General features: G+C 45.9%; 3 protein-coding genes across 3 annotated transcripts; 2 read left to right on the top strand and 1 right to left on the bottom strand.

Moving 5' to 3' along the window:
• Nucleotides 1–3,984: 3,984 nt before the first annotated feature.
• LOC148047498 (uncharacterized) lies at nucleotides 3,985–6,015 on the top strand. The gene has a single exon (XM_087708067.1). It carries the CDS (start codon nucleotides 4,480–4,482, stop codon nucleotides 6,013–6,015), a length of 1,536 nt encoding a protein of 511 aa, XP_087564193.1. The 5' UTR covers nucleotides 3,985–4,479.
• Nucleotides 6,016–16,826: 10,811 nt separating this feature from the next.
• LOC148047497 (uncharacterized) lies at nucleotides 16,827–20,101 on the bottom strand. Its single transcript, XM_087708066.1, has 2 exons — nucleotides 19,153–20,101; nucleotides 16,827–16,948 (listed from the first exon to the last, which is right to left on the bottom strand). The coding sequence occupies exons 1-2, from the start codon at nucleotides 20,099–20,101 to the stop codon at nucleotides 16,899–16,901; spliced, it is 999 nt and encodes a 332-aa protein (XP_087564192.1). The 3' UTR covers nucleotides 16,827–16,898.
• A 1,992-nt stretch (nucleotides 20,102–22,093) lies between these two features.
• LOC148047496 (uncharacterized) lies at nucleotides 22,094–24,178 on the top strand. The gene has a single exon (XM_087711506.1). The coding sequence runs from the start codon at nucleotides 22,094–22,096 to the stop codon at nucleotides 23,711–23,713; it is 1,620 nt and encodes a 539-aa protein (XP_087567632.1). The 3' UTR covers nucleotides 23,714–24,178.

Genomic DNA, 24,178 nt, shown 5'->3' with positions numbered 1-24,178 from the left:
AAGCAAGGGACTCAGAATGGCCTCTAACTGCCAGATGTGCAGTGAACAAGTTTAATAATAAACTTTAAAAAATTGTAACACAAAACCCTTTTCTCAATTCTTCAATTGTTAAAGATTTATACTCTGTATTTGCTCTGGGTAGTCGGGGTGGGGGGATGGATTTGGGTGGCTAGATTGGGGAATTTTTTTTAAAAAAAAAATCTCCACTGAGATTGATGCTAAAAAAGATCAGGAATCTCTAGACCAGCTTCTTACAAAGTAGTGCCCTCCAAGGGTTTTGCCCAAGGTGTCTGCCTCAGAATAATCAAGATACCACAGGTAATCCTTGACATATAACCATAATTGAGCTGGGCTGACACAGAAAAGAAAGGGGGGCAGCCTATTTTTGAAAGCTCCTGAGAGCAGGACAAGAAGGAACAGAGGGAGACACATCAGAAAGGGATCCAACTTGGAATTAAGGAGAAACTTCCTGTCAGTGAGAACAATTGATCAGTGGAAATGCTTTGTCTCCAGAAGTCTCGGCTGCTCCATCCGAGGAGCTTTTGAAGAGGAGACTGGAGAGCCATTTGTGCGGAGTAGCACAGGGATCCCTGCTTGGAGAATTGATCCCTTCCGACTCTTTTGCTGTAAGAACTTCATGAAGGTTTAGGGCTCAGCCTGTAGATAATCTTCACAGTGTCACCTTTCACTATTTCACTTGCATCGGTTGCAAAGGTCGGTTGGTAGGAGTGGAAAATGACTTGATGGCATGTAATCAGTGCAAACCTCTTGCAAACGCCTTCATAGGCAGAGACGGGACGAATCTGTTTTACCCCCTCCCATCGGGAGATGGCAGTGAAATGGGCAATATTGGGGTTGACCTTTAAGGAGTTAAAACCATCAAGTGCAGCATTGCTAGAAAGGAAGGGGGAAACGTGCAGGATTTAGAGGATCCGTGGCGGGAGGAAGAGAAGCCGAATGGTTTCTGGGCTCCTGCAAGAGTCGAAGCAGCAGCAGCTGGTGGGTGAGTTGAGGGCAGGTTGTGGGAGAGGTTGGGAGCAAGAAAGGCTGCTTGATTTCCAGCGTAGAAGCAGAGAAGCAACTGGAAGAAAGACAAAGGCAGTTGGATGTGACCTTGGCGATCATGCAGTCCAACCCCCTGCTGAAGCATGAGAACGTAGACAATTTCAGCAAATGGCTCTCCAGTATCTCCTTCCAGGCCTCCAGGGAGGAGCACCACAACTTGGGAAGGGAAGCCGTTCCACTGGTCGCTGTCTGGAGATTTCTTCTTATTTCTAGGATGCTTCTGTCCTTCGTTGGTTTCCATCCATTGCTTCTTGTCTAGCCTTCTGGGGCTTTGCAAAAGAAGTTCATCTTCTCTTCCTTGTGGCAGCACTTCAAGTATTGGAACATGTCACCTCTAATCCTTCTTTTGACCAGACTGGACCTACCCAATTCCTACAACTGTTCTTCATGTGTTTTCACATCAAGCCCTGGGTCATGTTTGTTGCTCTTTCGTGTCTTCTCTTCAAACGAAACTTCCTGTTCATAAGTATTAAATCCAGTATAGCTGAGCCTCTAATTATCTCTTGCATGACAGAGTTGTCAGGTTCCTCAGAAACCTCTAAGAAGCAACTGCACAGCCATTTATCCAGAATGGTATGGGCTCTCCTGACCTAGCAGTGAATTAGTCTAGGGCGGTGATAGTGAACTTATGGCACCCGTGTCACAGGTTGCATGGAGAGCCGTTTGTTAGGGCACATGAGGCGTTGTCCTGTCAGCTTACTTCAGCCTGGTGGGGGATAGTGAAATCTCCTGAGGGCAAAAAACCACTGAAAATAAAGCCTCAGAGAGGAGTGGAGGGCATTTTCGCCATCCTCAGGTTCCGAGAAAGCCTCTGGAGCCTGGGGGGGGGGGGGGCGGGCGAAAAATGGGTGCATCACATGGCAAAAGCAAGAGGAAGGTCGGGGGTCGTGCTCATAGAATTATGTGTGTGGCCATGGCCCCTCACGACCCCCTTGAACTCCCCTGAGTTTTGTCACATGATGGGAAAAATGTTAGCCATCACTGGTCTAGTGTCTAGATCTAGAAAATCTCCAAGATCCCTTGCAACTCTGTTGTTCTGATATGGACCCGCTGGTTTTTTGGCAGTAATATTGGAAATCCCCAGAAATCATTGGGAATTTTTGCTTTTTTGTTTTTGTTTCCATGTCTAGCCAACAAGGGTGGCATTTGCCTATTGGTGCCTCATCAATGTATAAAACTGGATTAATTGTGTTTAAAACAGCATTTTAAAAAAAATGGTTTTCAGAACCTTTGAGATGTTCACCTGCATAGGTTGTCCTTACTATTTGTTCCCTGAGCCTTCAATGGCACTGTTACAATGGCACATATACATCTGCTCCACAAATTAGTGCTGATTGTAGCGCTTGTTCAGTGACCTCAACAAGTCAGCAGTTCCTGTGGTTATGAAGGTGCAAGAACAATTTGGGTTCTGTCAACTGATGCACATTTATGATGGTTTCAGCATCCCACACTTGGGATCCCCATTTGTGACTGTCTCAGCTAGGCCCTTGTTAAGCAAAATCACTAGTGATGCCAGCAGGAAGATGCCAGTCACAGTCAGGTGAAATTGTCTTTAATAACCCATAGTGATTCACTTAACAACTGCAGAGGAACAGATGTAAGTTTGGCACTGTCCTATGATATCATGCAAATGCCATCCTTGTTGGCTAGTCATGGAAACAAAAAAGCAAAAATCCCCAGTGATTTCTGGGGATTTCCAATATTATTGCAAAACACCAGGAGGTCCATAACAGAACAACAGAGTTGGAAGGGATCTTGGAGACCTTCTAGATCTAGACTCTAGACCACTGATGGCTAACATGGCTAACACTGAATTGTACAATGCTTTACTTACTCATTCTGCAAGCTCAGTGTCAGGGTTCCCAGTAAAATCTTCAACCAATGAAGACTCCAAGGTAGGCAATTCCTCAAAGTTCCAATCTATTGAAGATGTCATATTGGCTCATCTGGGAAAACCCAAATCTGTAAGCTTCTGGTTTTCCACATTCAAAAAAAGTCAGAGTTCCTTCCCCTGCACCCACATGTCCATCACACGATCCAATCACTCCACCTACCCAAGTGGAGACATCCCCCCGTCACGCCTATCCATGTGCAGGCTGAACATCCTTGACCCCCAGAGAAAAGATGCTGTTATGGCTATAATTCTCAACCATCTCACAATCCCCCTCTCGATTGTCCAGGCACTAAATGTGGCAGCCCTAAAGATCCAAAAGAAAAGAAGGGCCCCAGGGCTGATATTCAATTTCAATAGCAGTTTATAAATCTTAGTAATAATATGTTCAACCATTCACTTCCATTTCATTTTTTCACAAAATTCCATCCATTGCTCTTTTTCTCTAGTTCAAATCTTTCTTTCAATTGTAAATATAGAAATCAATGGCAAACATCCTTCTGATCCAACTTGTAGATTTGCGGATAGGGGCACGATAATTGAACAATATTATTTAATCATAAGTCAACCAGTCTGGTTTTGCCACCCTTTCTTTTCTTAAAAAAGTTCCTGGGGAGACACCAAAGAGTAAAGAATGATGACTACAATCAATAGTTGCTTTAAGCTTATCATACCATAAAAAGCTTTGCCATCAAATGCTTTATTCATGCCTGTCAAGCTCAAGGAAGCTTTTATTTTGGAGAGTCCCTCACTCTTTTTGCCACAAAACAACAAGCATCACAGTACAATTTCAAATCTGGTCAAGTCAAACCACTATCCTTATCACCTTGCAATAATTTATGTTTAATTTTGGGTTTTCCCCCTTGCCATATAAACCTAGAGATGTCTATCAGCCATTGTTTAAATTGAGTTTCAGTTATAATATTTAAAGTGTATTTTATGTATACTTTTTCACATCTTCTGCAACCATTTTATAATGATTTTAAACTTACACTTTTATTTAAATCTTACAGATGAAGAGGATACTAACAAGAGCACTCCGGACAACTAGGAATAACCAGCAACTTTGAACATTAGAGCAAATTGAGCTAAAAAGTAGACAGTAATGCAGGCCTCTCCCAGTGAGGAAGAAAACAGTAGCTTGAATCAAAGCTCCATGCAACAAAAGATCACACATATTTTTGAACCCTTTGAGAACCTCAAGGGTGGAAAAGCTCCATAGATGTGCCTGTTGTGGGAAAAGCGTACATAGCAAATCACATATTACGCATAAGAGGATCCACACTGGAGGAAAGCCATACAAATTAACTGAATGTGGGAAAATATTTAGTTAGATCAGCTGCCTTGTGGTTCATCGAAGGACCCACACAGGAAAGAAGCCCTATAACTACTCCCAATGCAGTAAACGTTTTGCAAGCATGACAACTTGATGATACATCGGAGGATTCACATGGGAAACAATTGAATGTGCTGATTGTTTGAAAACTTTCCGTCAGAATTCCAACCTAGTGGTACACTGGAGGATGCACACAGGAAAGAAATCATATCACTGTCCTGATTGTGGTAAAAGTTTCATTACAAATTCTCAGCTGGTGATACACCAGAGGACTCACACAGGAGAGAAACCCTTTGAATGTCCTGATTGTGGGAAATGTTTCAGTTGGAATTCCCACCTGGTGGTACACCAGAGGACTCACACAGGGGAGAAACCCTTTGAATGTCCTGATTGTGGGAAATGTTTCAGTCGGAATTCCCACCTGGTGGCACACCAGAGTACTCACACAGGAGAGAAACCCTTTGAATGTCCTGATTGTGGGAAATGTTTCACTTGGAATTCCCAACTGGTGGTACACCAGAGGACTCACACAGGGGAGAAACCCTTTGAATGTCCTGTTTGTGGGATAGGGTTCAATCATACTTCCAGCTTGGTGGATCATCAAACTATTCACACAGGAGAGAAACCCTTTGAATGTTCAGATTGTGGGAAATGTTTCGCTCGGAATTCTAGGCTGGTGGCACACAAGAGGACTCACACAGGAGAGAAACTCTTTGAATGTCCTGATTGTGGGAAACAATTCAGTTACAATTACAGGCTGGTGGAACACCAGAGGACTCACACAGGAGAAAAACCCTTTGAATGTCCTGATTGTGGGAAACGTTTCAGTCATAATTCCAGCTTGGTGGATCATCAAACTATTCACACAGGAGAGAAACCCTTTGAATGTTCAGATTGTGGGAAATTTTTCACTCGGAATTCTAGGCTGGTGGCACACAAGAGGACTCACACAGGGGAGAAACTCTTTGAATGTTCTGATTGTGGTAAAGGTTTCAGTCAAAATTTAAGGCTGCTGATTCATCAGAGGACTCACACAGGAGAAAAACCCTTTGAATGTCTTCATTGTGGCAGAAATTTCAGTGAGAATTCCAACCTGGCTAGACATCAAAGAACTCACACAGGAGAGAAACCCTTTGAATGTCCTGATTGTGGGAAATGTTTCAGTCAGAATTCAAGCCTGGTGATTCATCAGAGGACTCACACGGGAGAAAAACCCTTTGAATGTCCCGATTGTGGGAAAAGTTTCAGTTTGAATTCCAATTTGGTTAAACACCAGAGGATTCACACAGGGGAGAAACCCTTTGAATGTCCTGATTGTGGGAAAAGTTTCAGTCAGAATTCCATCCTGGTGAAACATCAGAGGACTCACACAGGAGAAAAACCCTTTGAATGTCTCAATTGTGGGAAACGTTTCAGTCAGAATTCCACCCTGGTGAAACACCAGAGAACTCACACAGGAGAAAAACCCTTTGAATGTCCTGATTGTGGGAAAGGTTTCAGTCAGAATTCCATCCTGGTGAAACATCAGAGGACTCACACAGGAGAGAAACCCTTTGAATGTTCTGATTGTGGCAAATGTTTCAGGTGGAATTCTAGTTTGGTTAAACACCAGAGGACTCACATGGGAGAAAAACCCTTTGAATGTCCTGATTTTGGTAAAAGTTTCAGTCAAAGGTCCATCATGGTAGTACACCAGAGAGGAGAAACATTTTTAATGTCCTGATTGTGGGGAACATTTCAGTGAGGATTTCAAACTGGTGAGACATCAGAGGACTCATATGAGAGAAACGATATAAATGTCCCGATTATGGGAAAACTTTAGTTGGAATTCTAATCTTCTGATACACCATAGCAGTGATCACTAAGCAGTGTGGCCCTCAAAATATTTTGGTGGTTCACAGCGTATCTGGCTGGATGAGCTGCTCCGGAATGACCAATGGCCAGTCGTGTGACTAGAGCTTTGGAATATGGGACTGGCCAGGCCACTCGTGGTGGAGCTGGAAATCTCCACCGTAGAGGGGGGGTACGTGCAATTTGCAACTTTCTAGATGGTGAACGTGCAAGGAGTAGTGCAGTCCTCGCTGGCTGGAATGAGTTAATGGTGCTGTGATGGCAAGGAGAGGGTTGGCGGTGCAGGTTGGCTGAAGCAACGAGTGTCATCAACCTGTGGCTTTCTTCCCCTTGTGGTGGCTTCCTGTCAGATGAACCCACCAGTGGCTGGTTCAGCCCCTCGCCCTTCCCATCACACTTCGCCTGGCCTGGGAAGGGAATGGAGATTCACTCCAGACTGGGAGCAAAGCTTCATTCCTTGCTGGGTCTCGCGGGCCTTCTTTGTGCTCCACGTACCTCAGTTGCATTAAGGGGGTGGAGACAAATGACTTCCTCTCAGCCCCGAGACACTGGCCTGACTCAGCTGTTTCTCTCTGCCACTGCTGTTAGTGCCTGCCCGTTGCTTCTGCAGCACAGTTAAATTTAGCGTGCTTCACAGTAGGGAAGACAATATCCCCTTCTCTTCTTGGAGCATATTATGACATGGAGCATTGACTTCAGCCGGGGTGGAGAGCAGGTTGTGTGTTGTCCCCAGCAACCGAGGTGCATCCAGCACCAACAAAGGCCGAAGAAGCGCCCATGAGACCCACAGTGCGTCTGAGAATTGGAATGAGAGAGACAGAAAGATGAGAGAGATGAAAGAGAGACAAATATTAGAGAGCAAGAGAGAGACACAGGCAGACAGATGAGAGGGAGACAGAGAGAGATGAGAGAGACAGACGAGAGAAAGAAAGACTGAGATGAGAGAGAAAGAAAGAATCAGAAAGATGAAAGAGACACAGAGAGTTGAGAGGAAGAAATGTGAGAGACAGACAAAGTGAGAGGGGGAGAGAGATGAGAGAGGGAGATGAAGACGGAGACAGATGTGGGGGAGAGATGAGAGATCCTTGTGTTTTGTTTTCTGTGGGAACCAGGTCCAAATGGCTCTGTTTAAGGTCGCAGAAACAGGCGGCAATACCAAGTGCTTGAAGAACCTCATCCTGTTACTGGGAGTCCTGGCGCTTCAGCGAGCAACGCACTGGATTCGTATTAGTGGTCTCTGGAATTTAAAATTATGAATTTAGTAGTCCCTTGGGTCCGAAAGATTGGTAACCCCTGCACCAAAAGACATACAAGAGTGAAGCCACTCTATATGAGTGTCCAGAGTCAGATTTCATCCTTTGTAATATACCAGATGACTCATACAGGAGATAAGCCATATGAGTGTTCACATTGTGGGAAAAGTTTAAGTCAAATTTCCAATCTGGTGATACACCAGAGAACTTACATAGGAGAGAAACCCTTTGAATGTTCTTATTGTGGGAAAGCTTTCAGTCATAATTTAAGCCTGGTGATTCATCAGAGGACTCATACAGGAAAGAAACCCTTTGAATTTCCTGTTTGTGGGGAAAAAATTCAGTGAGAAGTCCAAACTGGTGAAACACCAGAGGGAAATAATATGAATGTCTAGATTATGGAAAGCTTTTCAGTCGGAATTTTGATTTACAAAGACATATGAGTGTCTAGCGTGTGGAAAAAGTTTCACTTACTGTTCTGACCTGGTGAAACATCAGAGAACTCACACAGGAGAGAAACCGTATGAAGGTTCACAGTGTGGGAAAAGTTTCAGTCAGAATTTCAACCTGGTGAACCATCAAAGGACCCACACAGGAGAGAAACTCTTTGAATGTCCTGATTGTGGGAAGGGTTTTAGTCAGAATTCACACTTGTTGATACACCAGATGACTCATACAGGAGGAAATCCATACGAGTGTCCAGATTGTGGGAAAAGTTTCAGTCAGAATTTCAACTAGGTAAAACATCAACCTACAGGAAAGAAACCGCACAAGTGTCTAGATTGTGGAAAAAGTTTCAGTCGGATTTCCAACCTGGTGATACACTATAGAACACCCAGGAGAGAAACCCTTTGAATGTCTGGATTGTGTGAAAAGTCACCATTTTAATCTTGTGTGACACCAGAAGATACATACAGGGGAGAAACTGTACAAATGATCTATAAGAAATATAGGTTTACAAACAGGAGAAAAAGTCAAGGAAACCCACATTAGGCAAAAGTTGGTGAGTTTAGAGAAAGCTTAAATTTCATTTTTGATTTGTCATTGGAAGTGTAGCAGAGAAATTGACTATTTAAGTACCTGTCTGATTCATTTTACTGAAATATATCTCAGATGTAGACTTGTGATTAGAGAGAGAAAATGGAAAATATTAATTTGATAAAGATAAGCTGCCTGAAGTTTTTTTTGTTTATCAAGTCTTTTCCTCCACAGGATCCGTCTAAGCTTTGCCCTCTCCTACAGGGGCCCTATAGGCATTTCCCTCCTCTCCAGGGTCCCCACACCTCCCCCAGAGGGTCCCCACGGGCCTTTCCCTCCCTCACAGGGTCACCACAGGCCTTTTTCCTCTCCCGCTGTGTCCCCGCAGTCCTTAGGCCTGACTCCCACCCCACCAGGCCTCACAGCCTTCTCCCCCATATCCTTTGAAGATCTCCGAACCTCAAGTTGGTGAAGAAGGCCATGGCACACACCCCAGGACCATATGGCTATGTCCTGGAAGCAGCCTTTATTTTTAGTGTGCCCGGAATTAAACCCTTGGCCATGCGATGAGCTCCCATTTTGTCTCATCTGCCTCTGGACTAAAATGGCGGCTGCTTCTGAGTCATTGTCGCACGGAAGAGGGAGAAACTGTTCTATTTCTCAACCTTAACACTGTGCAAACTACATTAAGGGATTGTGAGTGCACTGAAAATGACAGCTGCCTCCAGGAGGTTTCCAAAAGGTAAGTGTTTGATGGTTTGTTTGGCAATTATATTGGAAATCCTCAGAAATCTTTCTGGGATTTTTCCTTTTTTGTTTCCGTCTAGCCAACAAGGATGGCATTTCCTATTAGTGCCCCATCCATATATTAATCAGGTTCAAATGTGTTTCATCCAGCAATTAAAAAAAAAGTTTTCAGAAACTTTGGGATGTTCAGTTGTATAAGTAGTCCTCACATAGCATTTTGTTCCCTAAGCCTTCAAAGTTGCAATGGGACTGTAAAGGCACAAATTAGTGATCATTGTAGCATTAGCTCAGTGACCTCAACAAGTCAGCAGTTCCTGTGGTTATGCAGGTGCAAGAACAATTTGGGTTTTGCCAACTGGTGCACATTTATGATGGTTTCAGCATCCCATACTTGGGATCCCCATTTGTGACCTTCTCAGCTAGGCCCTTGTCAAGCAAAACAAGTAGTGATGCCAGCAGGAAGTTGCCAGTCACAATCAGGTGAAATTGCCTTTAACAACCCACAGTGATTCGCTTAACAACTGCAGAGGAACAGATGTAAGTTGGCACTGTCATGTGATATCATGCTTCCTGATCAGGCTGCTTAGTGACAGAGATGCCTTTCCCAAATGCAGTCAGTAAGTGAGGACTGCTTCAATAGGAGTGTCACCAGGTTCGTTTTACTGAAAGATATCTCAGAAATAGACCTGTGATTGGAGAGAAAAAATGGAAGATATTAATTTGATAAAGGTATACTGTCTGCTTTTAGTTTTTTGTTTTTTTGGTTATCAAGCCTTTCCCTCTCCACAGGATTCCTCCAAAGCTTGCCCTCCCACAGGGTCCCCATAGGCATTGCCCTCTTCCCCAGAGTCCTCACAGGTCTTTCCCTCCTCCACAGGGTCCCCAAAGGCCTTCACCTTCCCCCACCAGGTCTCCACAAGCTGTTTCCCCACCCAAAGGGTCCCCAAGGGCTTTTTTCCTCTCCTGCTGCGTCTCCACAGTCCTTAGGCCTGACTCCCACCCCACCAGGCCTCACAGCCCCCTCCATATCCTTTGAAGATCTCTGAACCTAAACTTGGTGAAGAAGGCCAGGAGACACATCCCAGGGCCACATGGCTATGTCCTGGAAGCAGCCCTTATTTTCAGTGTCCCCGGGATTAAATCCTTGGTCATGTGATGGACTTGAGGAAGAAGTTCCCATTTTGTCTCATCTGCCTTTGGGCCAAAATGGCGGCTGCTTCTGAGTCATTGTCATACAGGGGAGGGAGAAACTGTTCTATTTCACTACCTTAACACTGTGCAAATTGCATTAAGGGATCGTGGGTGCACTTAAAATGACAGCTGCCTCCCAGAGGTCTCCAAAAGGTAAGTGTTTGATGGGTGAGGGGCGTGCAGGGAATAGGCTCAAGGCCCAATGAAAAATGCAGTGTAAAATTTCAAATGTAAAGTTTATTCTGCCTTGCAGGTGAGCCTGATGGAGAAGAACTGTAGTAATATTGAGATGAGGAGAAAAGGGGTTGTGGCTGTGATGAGAGGAATCTCCAGGTTTATTAGCAACTCCTGCTGTGATCTCATTTTCTCTAAAGTGCCTGCTTTTTTCCCTTTGATTGCTACTGGGTGATAGCAGCATGCTGACATATCTATTGAATGGTGGATAATCTTTCATTTTTAATAGTGCATTGCGTAATGTAAGAACTATCAATAGCTTTTGGCAAGGAAAATATTGGATAGTGTCAGTGTTGCAATGAATGTTAGGGCAAAACTAGGCACTCAGAATGGCCTCTAACTGCTAGATGTGCAGTGAACAAGGTTAATAATAAACTTTAAAAAATTGTAACTCAAAAACCTTTTCACAATTCTTCTTTAGTAGTGAGGTCTCCACACATTCAGTGGGTTTCTAATATGCTACAATTGTTAATCTACCTGTAATCTGTCTCTCTGGCATTCAGCACCTCTATCACCAATCTGTCATCTTCAGCTTCATTTCCCTCATTATAAATTTAAATTTTCAGTTTCTTTTTTTTTTTTTAATATATTTTTTATTATGTTTTCATTCTATACAATCACATATTCACTGTGCTTAATCAGGGCATATAACATTGAATAATAAACACGGCCCTCAGTTATATAGAAAATGCCCTCTACAATACAAACCCAGTATACCACCTTGGCCCGCCATACACCCTCTTTCAACCCCCTCCAACTTTCATTCTTCCTTCTCACACACCCCTCTACGCCTACTTCCCCTCCCCTTCTTTCTAACCCTAACCCTATCACTCCCTCTAATCCATTCCCTCCCTCCCTTCTCCTCCTCCTCTCTCTCACCCTCTCACCCTCCTTCTTCTTTCACTCGACTCTTTCCTTCGGTATCTATTACCTTCCAGTATATTCGGTTTGTTCTATTTTCGCACTAACATTGAAAAGCCACAGTATACAAATACAATCATGGAATTTAACACATATCGTATTTCCCCCCTCCCCCCTCCCCCTAAATCCCCACCTCCCTTCCCTCCCCCCGACTTCCCAAAGACCATACGTGGTATAACTTTTGGACAATCACAGTCTAAAATATCTCTACATTGAACTCAGCTTCTTACTGTTACCCAAATTTTAAACAATTTAAATTATTACTGATACTAAGCATAAGCTCAGTTTCAATGGTACCTCAATCCAGCCACTCTGCCTCTGATGTGTGATGTAATTAGGCTTCTCCCTCTTAATTTGTTGCATTGCTATTTACCTCAGTCCTAAACACTATGAAAGAATGACATTTCTTTATGCAGAGTTAAAAAATTAGAATGGCTAAACTGGATCTGTTTTGATTGGCATTCTTCTCAGATTCAGGGATGGTCTTATCCACCATTGCCAGTTTGGGAGATCAAAATTAGGAGGTTTCAAACTGGGCAACTAAGGTAGGTTTCCCTTGTAACTTTACAACCCCATCAGCAGCCATTGGATGTGCCAGTGGGTTTGTAGCTTTTGAAACACATAAAATTACAGAGGATCTGTCTGATTTCCCGATGATTCTCCCAGTTCTGAACTGGATCCAACAAACATTATGAAACTTGAGGTCTTCGTGCATAGAAACAGAGCCAATAGATTAAATGGCCACTATCAAAAATCTTACGTTATTAAATCTGCATTAAAATGGCAGTGCAGGATAGCACTCTAAAAAAATTAACATGGTGTCCAATCAGCCTTGTGCTTTGGCAGAATATTCTATTTTTCCTTTTTCTTCTTTTACAAATATTTGTTTTAAAAAATATCTTCTGCAATATACAGAAATCAAGCTCTCTTTTTTTGACCCAATTTTCTAGGCATATTGCTGGAAACATCACCCCCCCTCGGAAGAATGAAATATTTTGGGGAATATTAAGAGACGTGATATTATATTCTCCAAAAGGAAAAATGGAGAAGCATACTTAGAAAGAAAGAAAGAAAGAAAGAAAGAAAGAAAGAAAGAAAGAAAGAAAGAAAGGAAGAAAGGAAGAAAGAAAGAAAGCAGTCTTTCTTAATAGCCCCCAGCAGATATTTTGTATTCATCATGAAAGACTCGGTGAGGCTATTCACAAGTAAAAGACCTTCATCTCCAGCAATGGGATTAAAATTTACATTCTTCACCACCCAAATTCTAAGAACAGGAGTCTCTACAGATTCTCAGTCATCCAGATCTTGGTTGTCCCAAAGGTGCTTCTTCGGGAGGGAACTGGGCTTTCTTGTTTATTTTTTCTTTTGAAGATGTTTTCCTTCTCATCCAGGAAGCTTCTTCAGCTCTGACAGGATTCTATTCCCCACTATCCTGTCAGAGCTGAAGAAGCTTCTTGGAGGAGAAGCGAAACAGCTTAAAAATAAAAATAAAATAAAGTCCACTTACCTTCTGAAAAAGCACCTTTGGCACATCTAAGAACAGGACATGACCTTTTAGGACATAATAGGATTAACCCACCACCATTAGAATAGCGAAAGAGACAGAACTCATACATTGCACAACCCCAGCAGCATCACAGATACCTATAAAGATCCATCCACCCATTCAACCAGTCGGTCAGCTGCCCTGGAACCACAGGCTGGTTCTGCTCATCAATAAACGGACCCCCCTTTCTTAAGCAGCCTCCATTTTATTCCCGGTTTGGAACTAGGCATGGATTTTTCTTCTAACAGGATGTAGATAAGTTTTTTAAAAAAATCTGGACTGAGATTCACTAAAAATGATCAGGAATCTCTAGATCAGTTTTTTACAAAGTAGCCCCCTCCAAGGGTTTTGCACAAGGTATCTGCCTCGGCATAATCAAGGGGAAAATCTACCTCCTGGAAATTGGGAAGGTTGCTCAGAGCAATTCTTTAGGCTCTGCAAGAATGAAGATAAAAAGATACCACAGGTAATCCTTGACATATAACCATAATTGAGCTGGGCTGACACAGAAAAGAAAAGGGGGGGGGAGCCTATTTTTGAAAGCTCCTGAGAGCAGGACAAGAAGGAACAGAGGGAGACACATCAGAAAGGGATCCAACCTGGAATTAAGGAGAAACTTCCTGTCAGTGAGAACAATTGATCAGTGGAAATGCTTTGTCTCCAGAAGTCTCGGCTACTCCATCCGAGGAGCTTTTGAAGAGGAGACTGGAGAGCCTTTTGTGCGGAGTAGCACAGGGATCCCTGCTTGGAGAATTGGTCCCTTCCGACTCTTATGCTGTAAGAACTTCATGAAGGTTTAGGGCTCAGCCTGTAGATAATCTTCACAAGTGTCACCTTTCAATATTTCACTTGCATCGGTTGCAAAGGTCGGTTGGTAGGAGTGGAAAATGACTTGATGGCATGTAATCCGTGCAAACCTCTTGCAAACGCCTTCATAAGCAGAGACGGGATTACCCTGTTTTATCCCTTCCTATCGGGAGATGGCAGTCAGATGGGCAACATTGGGGTTGAGTTTTAAAGAGTTAAAACCATCAAGTGTTGCATTGCTAGAAAGGGTGGGGGAGAGAAGTGCAGGATCTACAGGATCGCTGACGGGAGGAAGAAAAGCCGAGTCGTTTCTGGGCTCCTGCAAGAGTCGAAGCAGCAGCAGCTGGTGGGTGAGTTGAGGACAGGTTGTGGGAGAGGCTGGGAGCAAGAAAGGCTGCTTGATTTCCTCCGCGGCGTAGAAGCAGAGAAGCAACTGGAAGAAAGACAAAGGCAGTTGGATGTGACCTTGGCGATCATGCAGTCAACCCCCTGCTCAAGCACGAGAACTGAGACAATTTCAGCAAATGGCTCTCCAGTATCTCCTTCCAAGCCTCCAGGGAGGAGCACCCACAACTTGGGAAGGGCTTCCGTTCCACTGGTCGCTGTCAGGAGATTTCTTCTTATTTCTAGAATGCTTCTGTCCATTGGTTTCCATCCATTGCTTCTTGTCTTTCCTTCTGGGGCTTTGGAGAAGTTAATGTTTCCACCTTAAGCCCCCAGTCATGTTTGTTGCTCTTTCGTGTCTTCTCTTCAAACAAACCTTCCTATTCATAAGTATTAAATCCAGTATAGCTGACCCTGCAATTATTTTCCCTTATCTCTTGCATGACAGAGTTGTCAGGTTCCTCAGAAACCTCCAAGAAGCAACTGCACAGCCATTTATCCAGAATGGTATGGACTCTCCTGACCTAGCAGTGAATTAGCCTAGGGCCGTGATGGTGAACCTATGGCACACGTGTCACAGGTTGCACGCGGAGCCTTTTGTTAGGGCGCCTGAAGCATTGCCCTGTTAGCTGACTTCAGACTTTTGGGGGGGGGCAGGGAAATCTCCAGGGGGCAAAAAAAACACCGAAAATAGGCCATTTTCGCCCTCCCCAAGTTACTAGAAAGCCTCTGGAGCCTGGGGAGGGTGAAAAATGGATGCATCACACGGCAAAAACAAAGGGGACTTTTGGCACGATGGGAAAAATGTTAGCCATCACTTGTCTAGATCTAGAAGATGGCATTTGACTATCGGTGCCTCATCCATGTATAAATCTGGATCAATTGGGTTTAACCCAGCAATTTAAAAAAAATGGTTTCAGAACCTTTGGGATGTTCAGCTGTATAGGTAATCCTCACCATTTGTTCCCTGAGCCTTCAGTGGCACTGTTACAATGGCACTATAAAAGTACATATTCATATATCTGTCAACTGGTGCACATTTATGATGGTTTCAGCATCCCACACTTGGGATCCCCATTTGTGACCTTCCCAGCTAGGTTCTTGTCAAACAAAATCAGTAGTGATGCCAGCAGGAAGTTGCCAGCCACAGTCAGGTGAAATTGTCTTTAACAACCCACAGTGATTCGCTTAACAACTGCAGAGGAACAGATGTAAGTTAGCATCATCCTGTGATATCATGCTTCCTGATCAGGCTGCTTAGTGACAGAGATGCTTTTCCCAAATGCAGTCAGTAAGTGAGGAATGTCACCAGAGTGGTTGTGGACAGTATTTTCTGCCCTTACTTGGAACTGAGGACTTCCATGGTAAAACTGGTGCTTCAAATCATGTACAATCTTTAGGCATCATTTTATCAATTAAAGGCCCACATTACTAAAATTAGCACAGGAAGTGTGACTGTAACTTTCAGCTTTCAGGATTTTCCACATATGTAAATAATTGGTATAGAGTTTTGGGCTTGAGCAGGGGGTTGGACTAGAAGACCTCCAAGGTCCCTTCATTCTGTAATTCTGTTATATCCTTCCATTGTTCAAGTATTATATTACATCCAAAGTTCTTTGCCCACTGAATCATACAATGCTTTACTTACTCATTCTGCAGTTCAATGTCAGGGTTCCAAGTAAAACCTTCAACCAATGAAGACTCCAAGGCAGGCAATTCCTCAAAGTTCCAATTTATTGAAGATGTCATATTGGCACATCTGGGAAAACCCGAATCTGTAAGCTTCTGGTTTTCCACATTCAAAAAAAGTCAGAGTTCCATCCCCTCCACCCACATGTCCCTCACACCATCCAATCACTCCACCTACCCAAGTGGAGACATCCCCCAGTCACGCCTATCCATGTGCAGGCTGAACATCCTTAACTCCCAGAGAAAAAAAATGTTGTTATGGCTATTTTTGCATCTTGGAGCGAAGGGAAAGGACGCGACAAACGGGTATGCAAACAGCAACCTTTATTGAGAACAGAGTGACTACAATTCAACGTGGCGTGGTTCGCGCCAAACATTTATACCTCCGGGTTTGAACGAGGAGCCAATGGGGCGTCGAGTAGCTCGACCAATCAGGGCGAGGATTGAACCGGCTCCGCCCGGGAACCAATCAGAAGGAGTCCTTTATTCCCGCGCTTGTATTTCCCGCGCTAGTATTCAACACCCCTCCCCCCCTAGTCAAAGAGTTCCCTTAGGAAGGGCAAACATAGTCTTGTAAGTAGGTGGGACGGTGACGTTCTCGTCCCGACCTTCGTGGCTCCCCGGCGGTTGTCGTCGGGGGGGGAACCGCCGGCGGAGGTGTGTCCGTGGCGGGGCGGTGAATCTGCGACGCGGCCCCGTGAGATGGCGCTGGCCCCGTGCCCCGTGCCCGATGTCCGTTTGTCCGGGGTGGCGTCTCCGTGGCAACAGGAGTGTCCGACAGTGGCCCCGTGTAGTCTGGTTGGGGTGTAGGTTCAGAATCTCGATAAGGGCTTCGAGGAAGGGAGTAGCCGGGTGAGGCGCGTTTGTCCGAAAGGTTCGCATCGGCTTGTCCCCCGTTCCCCGGGTGGAGGCGGTCCGTTGGGAGGAAGGTCATCGAGGGTGGCTCATGCTGAGAGCGGGTGTCTGAGAGGCTCGGGCCGTCTGTTTCCGCGGGGAGGCGTCGCCTTAACTGGTCCACGTGGCGCCTCCATTGTGTTCCGTCGGCCAGGCCGACCCTGAAGGAACAGGGGCCCGTCAGAGCTGTGATGGTTGCGGGAACCCACCGTGGATCCCCAGAAAAGGAGCGGGCCCATACAGGATCCCCTAACTTAAACGCGTGGGAAGGGAGGACCCCCAGGTTGCTCGGCAGATCCCCTGCGTAAAGTGGATGGAGCCTGTCTAGGGGGGTTCGCAATCTCCTACCCATCAAGAGCTCCGCGGGGCTTTTATTAGTCGTTGGGCAGGGTATGGAGTGCTGGCTCAAGAGGTAAGCCGCCACTCTTTCTTGCCAGTCGCCCTGGTCCATGCGGCCCAAAGCTTCTTTGGCTGAGCGAACTGCGCGCTCCGCCCGGCCGTTACTAGCTGGGTGATAAGGGGCTGTGGCTGCGTGTCTGATTCCTTGTTTGGCCAGGAATTCTTGGAACGTGGTGGAGGTAAACTGGGGCCCATTATCTGAGACTATCACATCCGGTAACCCATGGGTGGCGAACATCTTACGAAGGGCCCTCACTGTACTCTCTGCTGTGGTGGAGGTCATGATTACCAGCTCCACCCACTTGGAGTAAGCATCGACTACTATCATGAAGTTTCGGCCGTGGAAGGGGCCGGCAAAGTCAATGTGTAAACGGGACCATGGGCCTCTAGGGATTTCCCACTCACGAGGGGCGGCTGTGGGGGGATTCGGCCTAGAGTTTTGGCAGATCCTGCATCGGCCTACGTAGTCTGCAATTTCCGAATCTAGCAAGGGCCACCACACATAGCTACGGGCTAAGGCTTTCATTCGCGCTATGCCTGGGTGGTTTTTGTGGAGTGCGGGCAGGATTCGTGCCCGCAGGGCTGTGGGGATCACTACCCTATCCCCCCAGACAAGACAACCCCCGTGAAGGGCGAGTTCGGCTTGTCGTGCTTTAAATGGTCGGAATCCTTCCGCTACCTTTTCCGCGGGCCAACCCCTCAAAACCCATGAAGCTACTTGGGATAGGACGGGGTCAGCCTTTGTGCAAGCTGCGACGTCCGCGGCAGAGACGGGGAGGTCGGATTCGGCGATGGACAAAATAGAGAGAGCGGGCACGTGGGCTGTGTCCGTCTCTGGCAAAGGGCAACGGCTCAGGGCGTCTGCGTGCCCTAGCTGCTTACCCGGACGGTATAACAGCGTATACGAATACGCCGTTAGGAACTCCGTCCAGCGTGTCATGCGGGGAGATGAGGAACCCCAAGAATTCTACTTTGGGAACAGCAATTTCGCATTTGCTGCGCTTTAGTTTCAGTCCTGCCTCCCTAAAACGTGTGAGAACCTCCCGCAGTATTTTCAGGAGTTCCGAGTGGCTGGGGGCTGCGACCAGGACGTCGTCGAAGTAGGGGACGACGCCTGGGAGCCCGTGGAGCAACCGCTCCATGAGGCTCTGAAAAATCCCCGGGGCAACCGAAACGCCGAATTGGAGGCGGCGGCAACGGAAGGCCCCGCGGTGGGTGACGATGGTCTGGGCTGTAGCCGCATCGTCGTCTACGGGAAGCTGCTGGTAGGCCTGTGCCATATCTAGCTTGGCGAAAATGCGGCCTTGCCCTAAGGAGTGGAGTAGGTGTTGCACTACGGGAACCGGATATGGATTTGCCTGCAGGGCCAAATTGATGGTCGACTTATAGTCGGCACATATTCTCACCGATCCGTCGGGTTTGACCGGGAGGACTATGGGGGTTTCCCAACGGGCGTGATCTACGGGCTCGATTACCCCCTGCTCTATAAGCTTATCAAGTTCAGCGTCTACCTTTGCTCTCAATGCGAAGGGGACCCTGCGTGCCTTCAGCCTAATGGGAGCGACCTGGGGATCGAGGCAGAGGGAAATGGGGGTGCCCTTATAACAGCCCAGTTTCCCATCGAACACATCTGCGAACTCATCTAGAACGCTATCTACGGTGAGGGGGACTACCCTGTGCACCCCCTCTATGGTGAGGCCCAAAGCGGGAAACCAATCCAACCCGAGGAGAGCGGGCAGATCGTTCCTGACGATTAGAACTGGGAGTTTCCCCTTAAAGTCTCCGTATTCCACCTGGATGTGGAATATTCCTGCCGTGGGAATCCCATTTCCCTGGTAGTCTAGGAGGGAGACCCCGACGGGGCGCAAATGGCTCTGGGGAACCCCGGGACAAAGGCGGGAAAACAGGGCCCAAGATAGGAGAGAACGGGAAGACCCGGAGTCCACCTCCATTCGACAAGGCTGACCTTCGAGTCGGACGGCGGTGCTGATTTTGCGATCGCCGGCGGGAACGTGGGAAGCCTGGTAGACCACGCAGTCGGCGCTGGAGGGCTGGTAGGTTGAGTGGCAGTCCTCAGCTCGCCTCGCAGGACGTGGCTGTTGGCGGCGTTGCGGTGCCTGGCGCTGGTCGCTGGGCTGCATGAACGATGGGGCTGGCACGAGAGCCCGGCAGACCCTGGCGAGGTGTCCTTCTCCTCGGCAGCGGCGGCAGACGGCGGAACGGAACGGGCAGGATGCGCGGCTGTGGCGGCCGCCGCATCCGCGGCAAGGTGCGTTTGAGACTGGCTGAGCGGGCGTCGGTGGTTGCTGGTGTGGCCTCCGCTTCGGCTGCGTCCTCATTTGTCCGACGGTTTCCTCCTCCTCGTCTTCAGCAGGAGAGAGGTCGTCGACGAGGTTCGTCTGGGTGGAAGGCCCCGCGGCGGTTTGCGCGGGGGTTTTCAGCTGGAGGCGTTCGATGTCGGCCGTGGATTGTTCGGAGAGCTCCGCTGCTCGCGCGGTCTCCACGGCTTGCACCAAGGTGATTTTGTGGTTCCGGAGCATGCGGCTGCGCAAATGCACGTCGCGGACCCCGCATACAAACTGCTCCACGAGGTTCTCCTCCAGGTCTGCAAAATCGCACTGGGCGGCCACTGTGCGCAAAACCTCTAGAAACTGGCTGATGGATTCGTTGGGCTTCTGCACTCGGCGGCGGAAGGTGAAGCGGCGTGCGATCAGAGAGGGTGAGGGAGCGTAGTGGTTCCTCAGCCTGGACATCAGCTCGTCCCACCCAAGTTTGTAGGCTGGCCTCGGGGCGGCCAGGGCTCTCGCAGAGGCGAACATGGAAGGCTCACAGCAGGACAAGAAGAAGCTGCATTTCTCCTCGTCGGTCTGTGCCTGGTTCTTCGATGCGATTAAGTAACACTCGAAGCGCTCCATGAAGCCGTCCCATGATTCTCCGGCGGATCCGAATGGCGCGAAAGGAGGAAGCGCTGATGCCATCGTGGTGTGGGGCCAGAGAGGGGGAGGAAGAGGGCGGAGAAAATTTTGCGTTCGCTGCCGGAGTTCTCAGCCTGAGGATAGCGTTCGTGCTGGTTCAGACGCGGTGGCAGCTGGCTTGTTCTTCTCCGTGGTCGCGGGAATCGGGATCCCACCTTCATCGCCAGTTTTGCATCTTGGAGCGAAGGGAAAGGACGCGACAAACGGGTATGCAAACAGCAACCTTTATTGAGAACAGAGTGACTACAATTCAACGTGGCGTGGTTCGCGCCAAACATTTATACCTCCGGGTTTGAACGAGGAGCCAATGGGGCGTCGAGTAGCTCGACCAATCAGGGCGAGGATTGAACCGGCTCCGCCCGGGAACCAATCAGAAGGAGTCCTTTATTCCCGCGCTTGTATTTCCCGCGCTAGTATTCAACAGCTATATATCTCAACAATTGCAGTTTTTAAACCTTAGTAATAATATGTTCAACCATTCACTTCCATTTCATTTTTCATGAAATTCCATCCATTGCTCTTTTTGTCTAGTTCAAACTTTTCTTTCAATTGTAAATATAGAAATCAATGGCAAACATCCTTCTGATTCCAACTTGTAGATTTGTGGATAGGATCACAATAATTGAATAATATTTTTTGACCATAATTCCATCAGTCTGGCCTCGCCACCCTTTCTTTTCTTAAAAAGGTTCTGGAGAGACACCAAAAGAGGAAGGAATGATGATTAAAATCAACATTTGCTTTAACCTTATTATACCATAAGGAGCTTTACCATCAAATGCTTTATTCATGCCTGTCAAGCTCAAGGAAGCTCTTATTTTGTAGACTCACTCACTCTTTTTGCCACAATACAACAAGCATCAAAGTACAATTTCAAATCTGGTCAAGTCAAACCACTATCCTTATCACCTTGCAATAATTTATGTTTAATTTTGTGTTTTTCCCCTTGCCATATAAACCTAGAGATGTCCATCAGCCATTGTTTAAATTGAGTTTCAGTTATAATATTTAAAGTGTATTTTATGATTCAATGTATATTTGAACTTGTATCTCTGTAATCTCCAATGTGTCAAATGAATCATAATTAACATTAGAAGCTATTTCAGCCTTTTGGTACATTGGCTTTTTACTTGTAATGTATACTTTTTTCACATCTTCTGCAACCATTTTATAATAATTTTAAACTTACACTTTTATTTTAATCTTACAGATGAAGAGGATACCAACAAGAGTACTCTGGACAACTAGGAATAACCAGCATCTTTGAAAATGAAAGCAAATTGAGCTTTCAGGAAAGCACACAATTCTTCTCTTTCCCCAGCTGGTGAGAGACAAAGGGGAGAAAATCCAGAACAAATTTCAAACTGGAAAAAGTAGAGCATGCAGAACTCAACAACAGATTACATGAAAAGGCCAAAGGAGATTTATTTTTTCCATTCAGAAAAAGAAGGAAATATCCAGGAGTCAGTGAGGAGGAAAAAGACAATTGGATAGCCACAAAAGGTAGACAGTAATGCAGGCCTTGCCCTGTGAGGAGGAAAACAGTAGCTTGAATCAAAGCTCCATGCAACAAAAGATCACAAATATTTTTGACCTCTTCAAGAACCTCAAGGGTGGAAACACTCCATACATGTGCCTGTTGTGGGAAAAACACACATAGTAAATCACATATTATGCATAAGAGGATCAACTCTGGATGAAACCATACAAATTATCCGTATGTGGGAAAATATTTAGTAAGATTAGCTCCCTTGTGGTTCATGAAAGGACCCAGGCAGGAGAGAAGCCCTATAACTGTTCCCAATTCAGTAAACGCTTTTGCAAGCATGGCAACTTGATTCATCGAGGATTCACACGAGGGGAAAACTCTTTAAATGTTCTGATTGTTGGAAAACTTTCACTCAGAATTCCAACCTCGTAGTACACTGGAGGATGCCCACAGGAAAGAAATCATATAACTGTCCTGATTGTAGGAAACGTTTCATTACAAATTCTGAGCTGGTGAATCATCAGAGGACTCACACAGGGGAGAAACCCTTTGAATGTTCTGATTGTGGCAAACTTTTCAGTCGAAATTTCGCTTTGGTTCAACACCAGAGGACTCACACAGGAGAAAAACCGTTTGAATGTCCTCACTGTGGGATAGGTTTCAGTCAAAATTCAAGCCTGTTGAATCATCAGAGCATTCATACAGGAGAGAAACCCTTTGAATGTTCTGATTGTGGGAAACGTTTCAGTCGTAATTCAAGCCTGGCGATGCACAAAAGGACTCACACAGGAGAGAAACCCTTTGAATGTTCTGATTGTGGGAAACGTTTCAGTCAGAATTCCAGGCTGGTGGAACACCAGAGGACTCACACAGGAGAGAAACCCTATGAATGTCCTGATTGTGGGAAACGTTTCAGTCAGAATTATGAGCTGATGAACCACCAGAGGACTCACACAGGAGAGAAACCCTTTGAATGTCCTGATTGTGGAAAATGTTTCAGTCAGAATTATCGGCTGGTGAACCACCAGAGGACTCACACAGGAGAGAAACCCTTTGAATGTCCTGATTGTGGGAAATGTTTCAGTCAGAATTATCAGCTGGTAAACCACCAGAGGATTCACACAGGAGAGAAACCCTTTGAATGTCCTGTTTGTGGGGAAACTTTCATTCAGAATTCCTACCTGTTGGAACACCAGAGGACTCACACAGGAGAGAAACCATTTGAATGTCCTGATTGTGGGAAAATTTTCAGTCATAATTCAAGGCTGGTGATTCATCAGAGGACTCACACAGGAGAGAAACCCTATCAATGTCCTGATTGTGGAAAACGTTTCAGCCGGAATTATCAGCTAGTGAACCATCAGAGGATTCATACAGGAGAGAAACCCTTTGAATGTCCTGTTTGTGGAGAAAGTTTCATTCAGTATTCCTACCTGTTGGAACACCAGAGGACTCACACAGGAGAGAAACCCTTTGAATGTCCTGATTGTGGGAAACGTTTCAGCCAGAATTATCGGCTGATGAAGCACCAGAGGACTCACACAGGAGAAAAACCCTTTGAATGTCCTGATTGTGGGAAACATTTCAATCAGAATTCCAGCTTGGTGAAACACCAGAGGACTCACACAGGAGAGAAACCCTTTGAATGTCCTGTTTGTGGGAAAAGTTTCAGCCATAATTCAAACTTGGTGAACCACCAGAGGACTCACACAGGAGAGAAACCCTTTGAATGTCCTGATTGTGGGAAACATTTCAGTCAGAATTCCAGCTTGGTGAAACACCACAGGATTCACACAGGAGAGAAACCCTTTGAATGTCCTGTTTGTGGGAAAAGTTTCAGTCATAATTCAGTCCTGGTGATTCATCAGAGGACTCACACAGGAGAGAAACCCTTTGAATGTCCTGATTGTGGGAAACGTTTCAGTCATAATTCCAGCTTGGTGAAACATCAGAGGACACACTCAGGGGAGAAACCATATGAATGTCTACAGTGTGGGAAACATTTCAGTGAAAATTCCAAATTGGTGAAACACCAGTGGGCTCACATGAGAGAAACAATATGAGTATTCAGATTGTAGAAAACATTTCAGTTGGAATTCTGATCTACTGATACACCAGAGGACTGATACAGGAGTGAAGCCATACAAGTGTCCAGATTCTGGAAATAGTTTCACTTACTGTTCTGACCTAGTGAAACACCAGAGAAGTCACACAGGAGAGAAATCGTATGAATGACCACAGTGTGCGAAAAGTTTCAGTCCTAATTTCAACCTGGTGAACCACCAAAGGACCCACACAGGAGAGAAACCCTTTGAACGTCCTGATTGTGGGAACAGTTTTAGTCAGAATTCACACTTTGTGGAACACCAGATGACTCATACAGGAGAAAAGCCATATGAGTGTCCAGATTGTGGGAAAAGTATCAGTCGGTTGTTCAACCTGGTAATATACTAGAGAACTCATACAGGAGAGAAACCCTTTGGATGTCTGGATTGTGGAAAAAGTCACCATTTTAACCTGATGAGATA

Source organism: Thamnophis sirtalis, unplaced genomic scaffold (assembly GCF_051295495.1).
Source record: "Thamnophis sirtalis isolate CommonGarterSnake01/CBP01778 unplaced genomic scaffold, rThaSir2_p1.2 scaffold_3, whole genome shotgun sequence".
Classification (NCBI taxonomy): Eukaryota; Metazoa; Chordata; class Lepidosauria; order Squamata; family Natricidae; genus Thamnophis; species Thamnophis sirtalis.
This window is presented reverse-complemented; position numbering and strand designations above follow the sequence as displayed.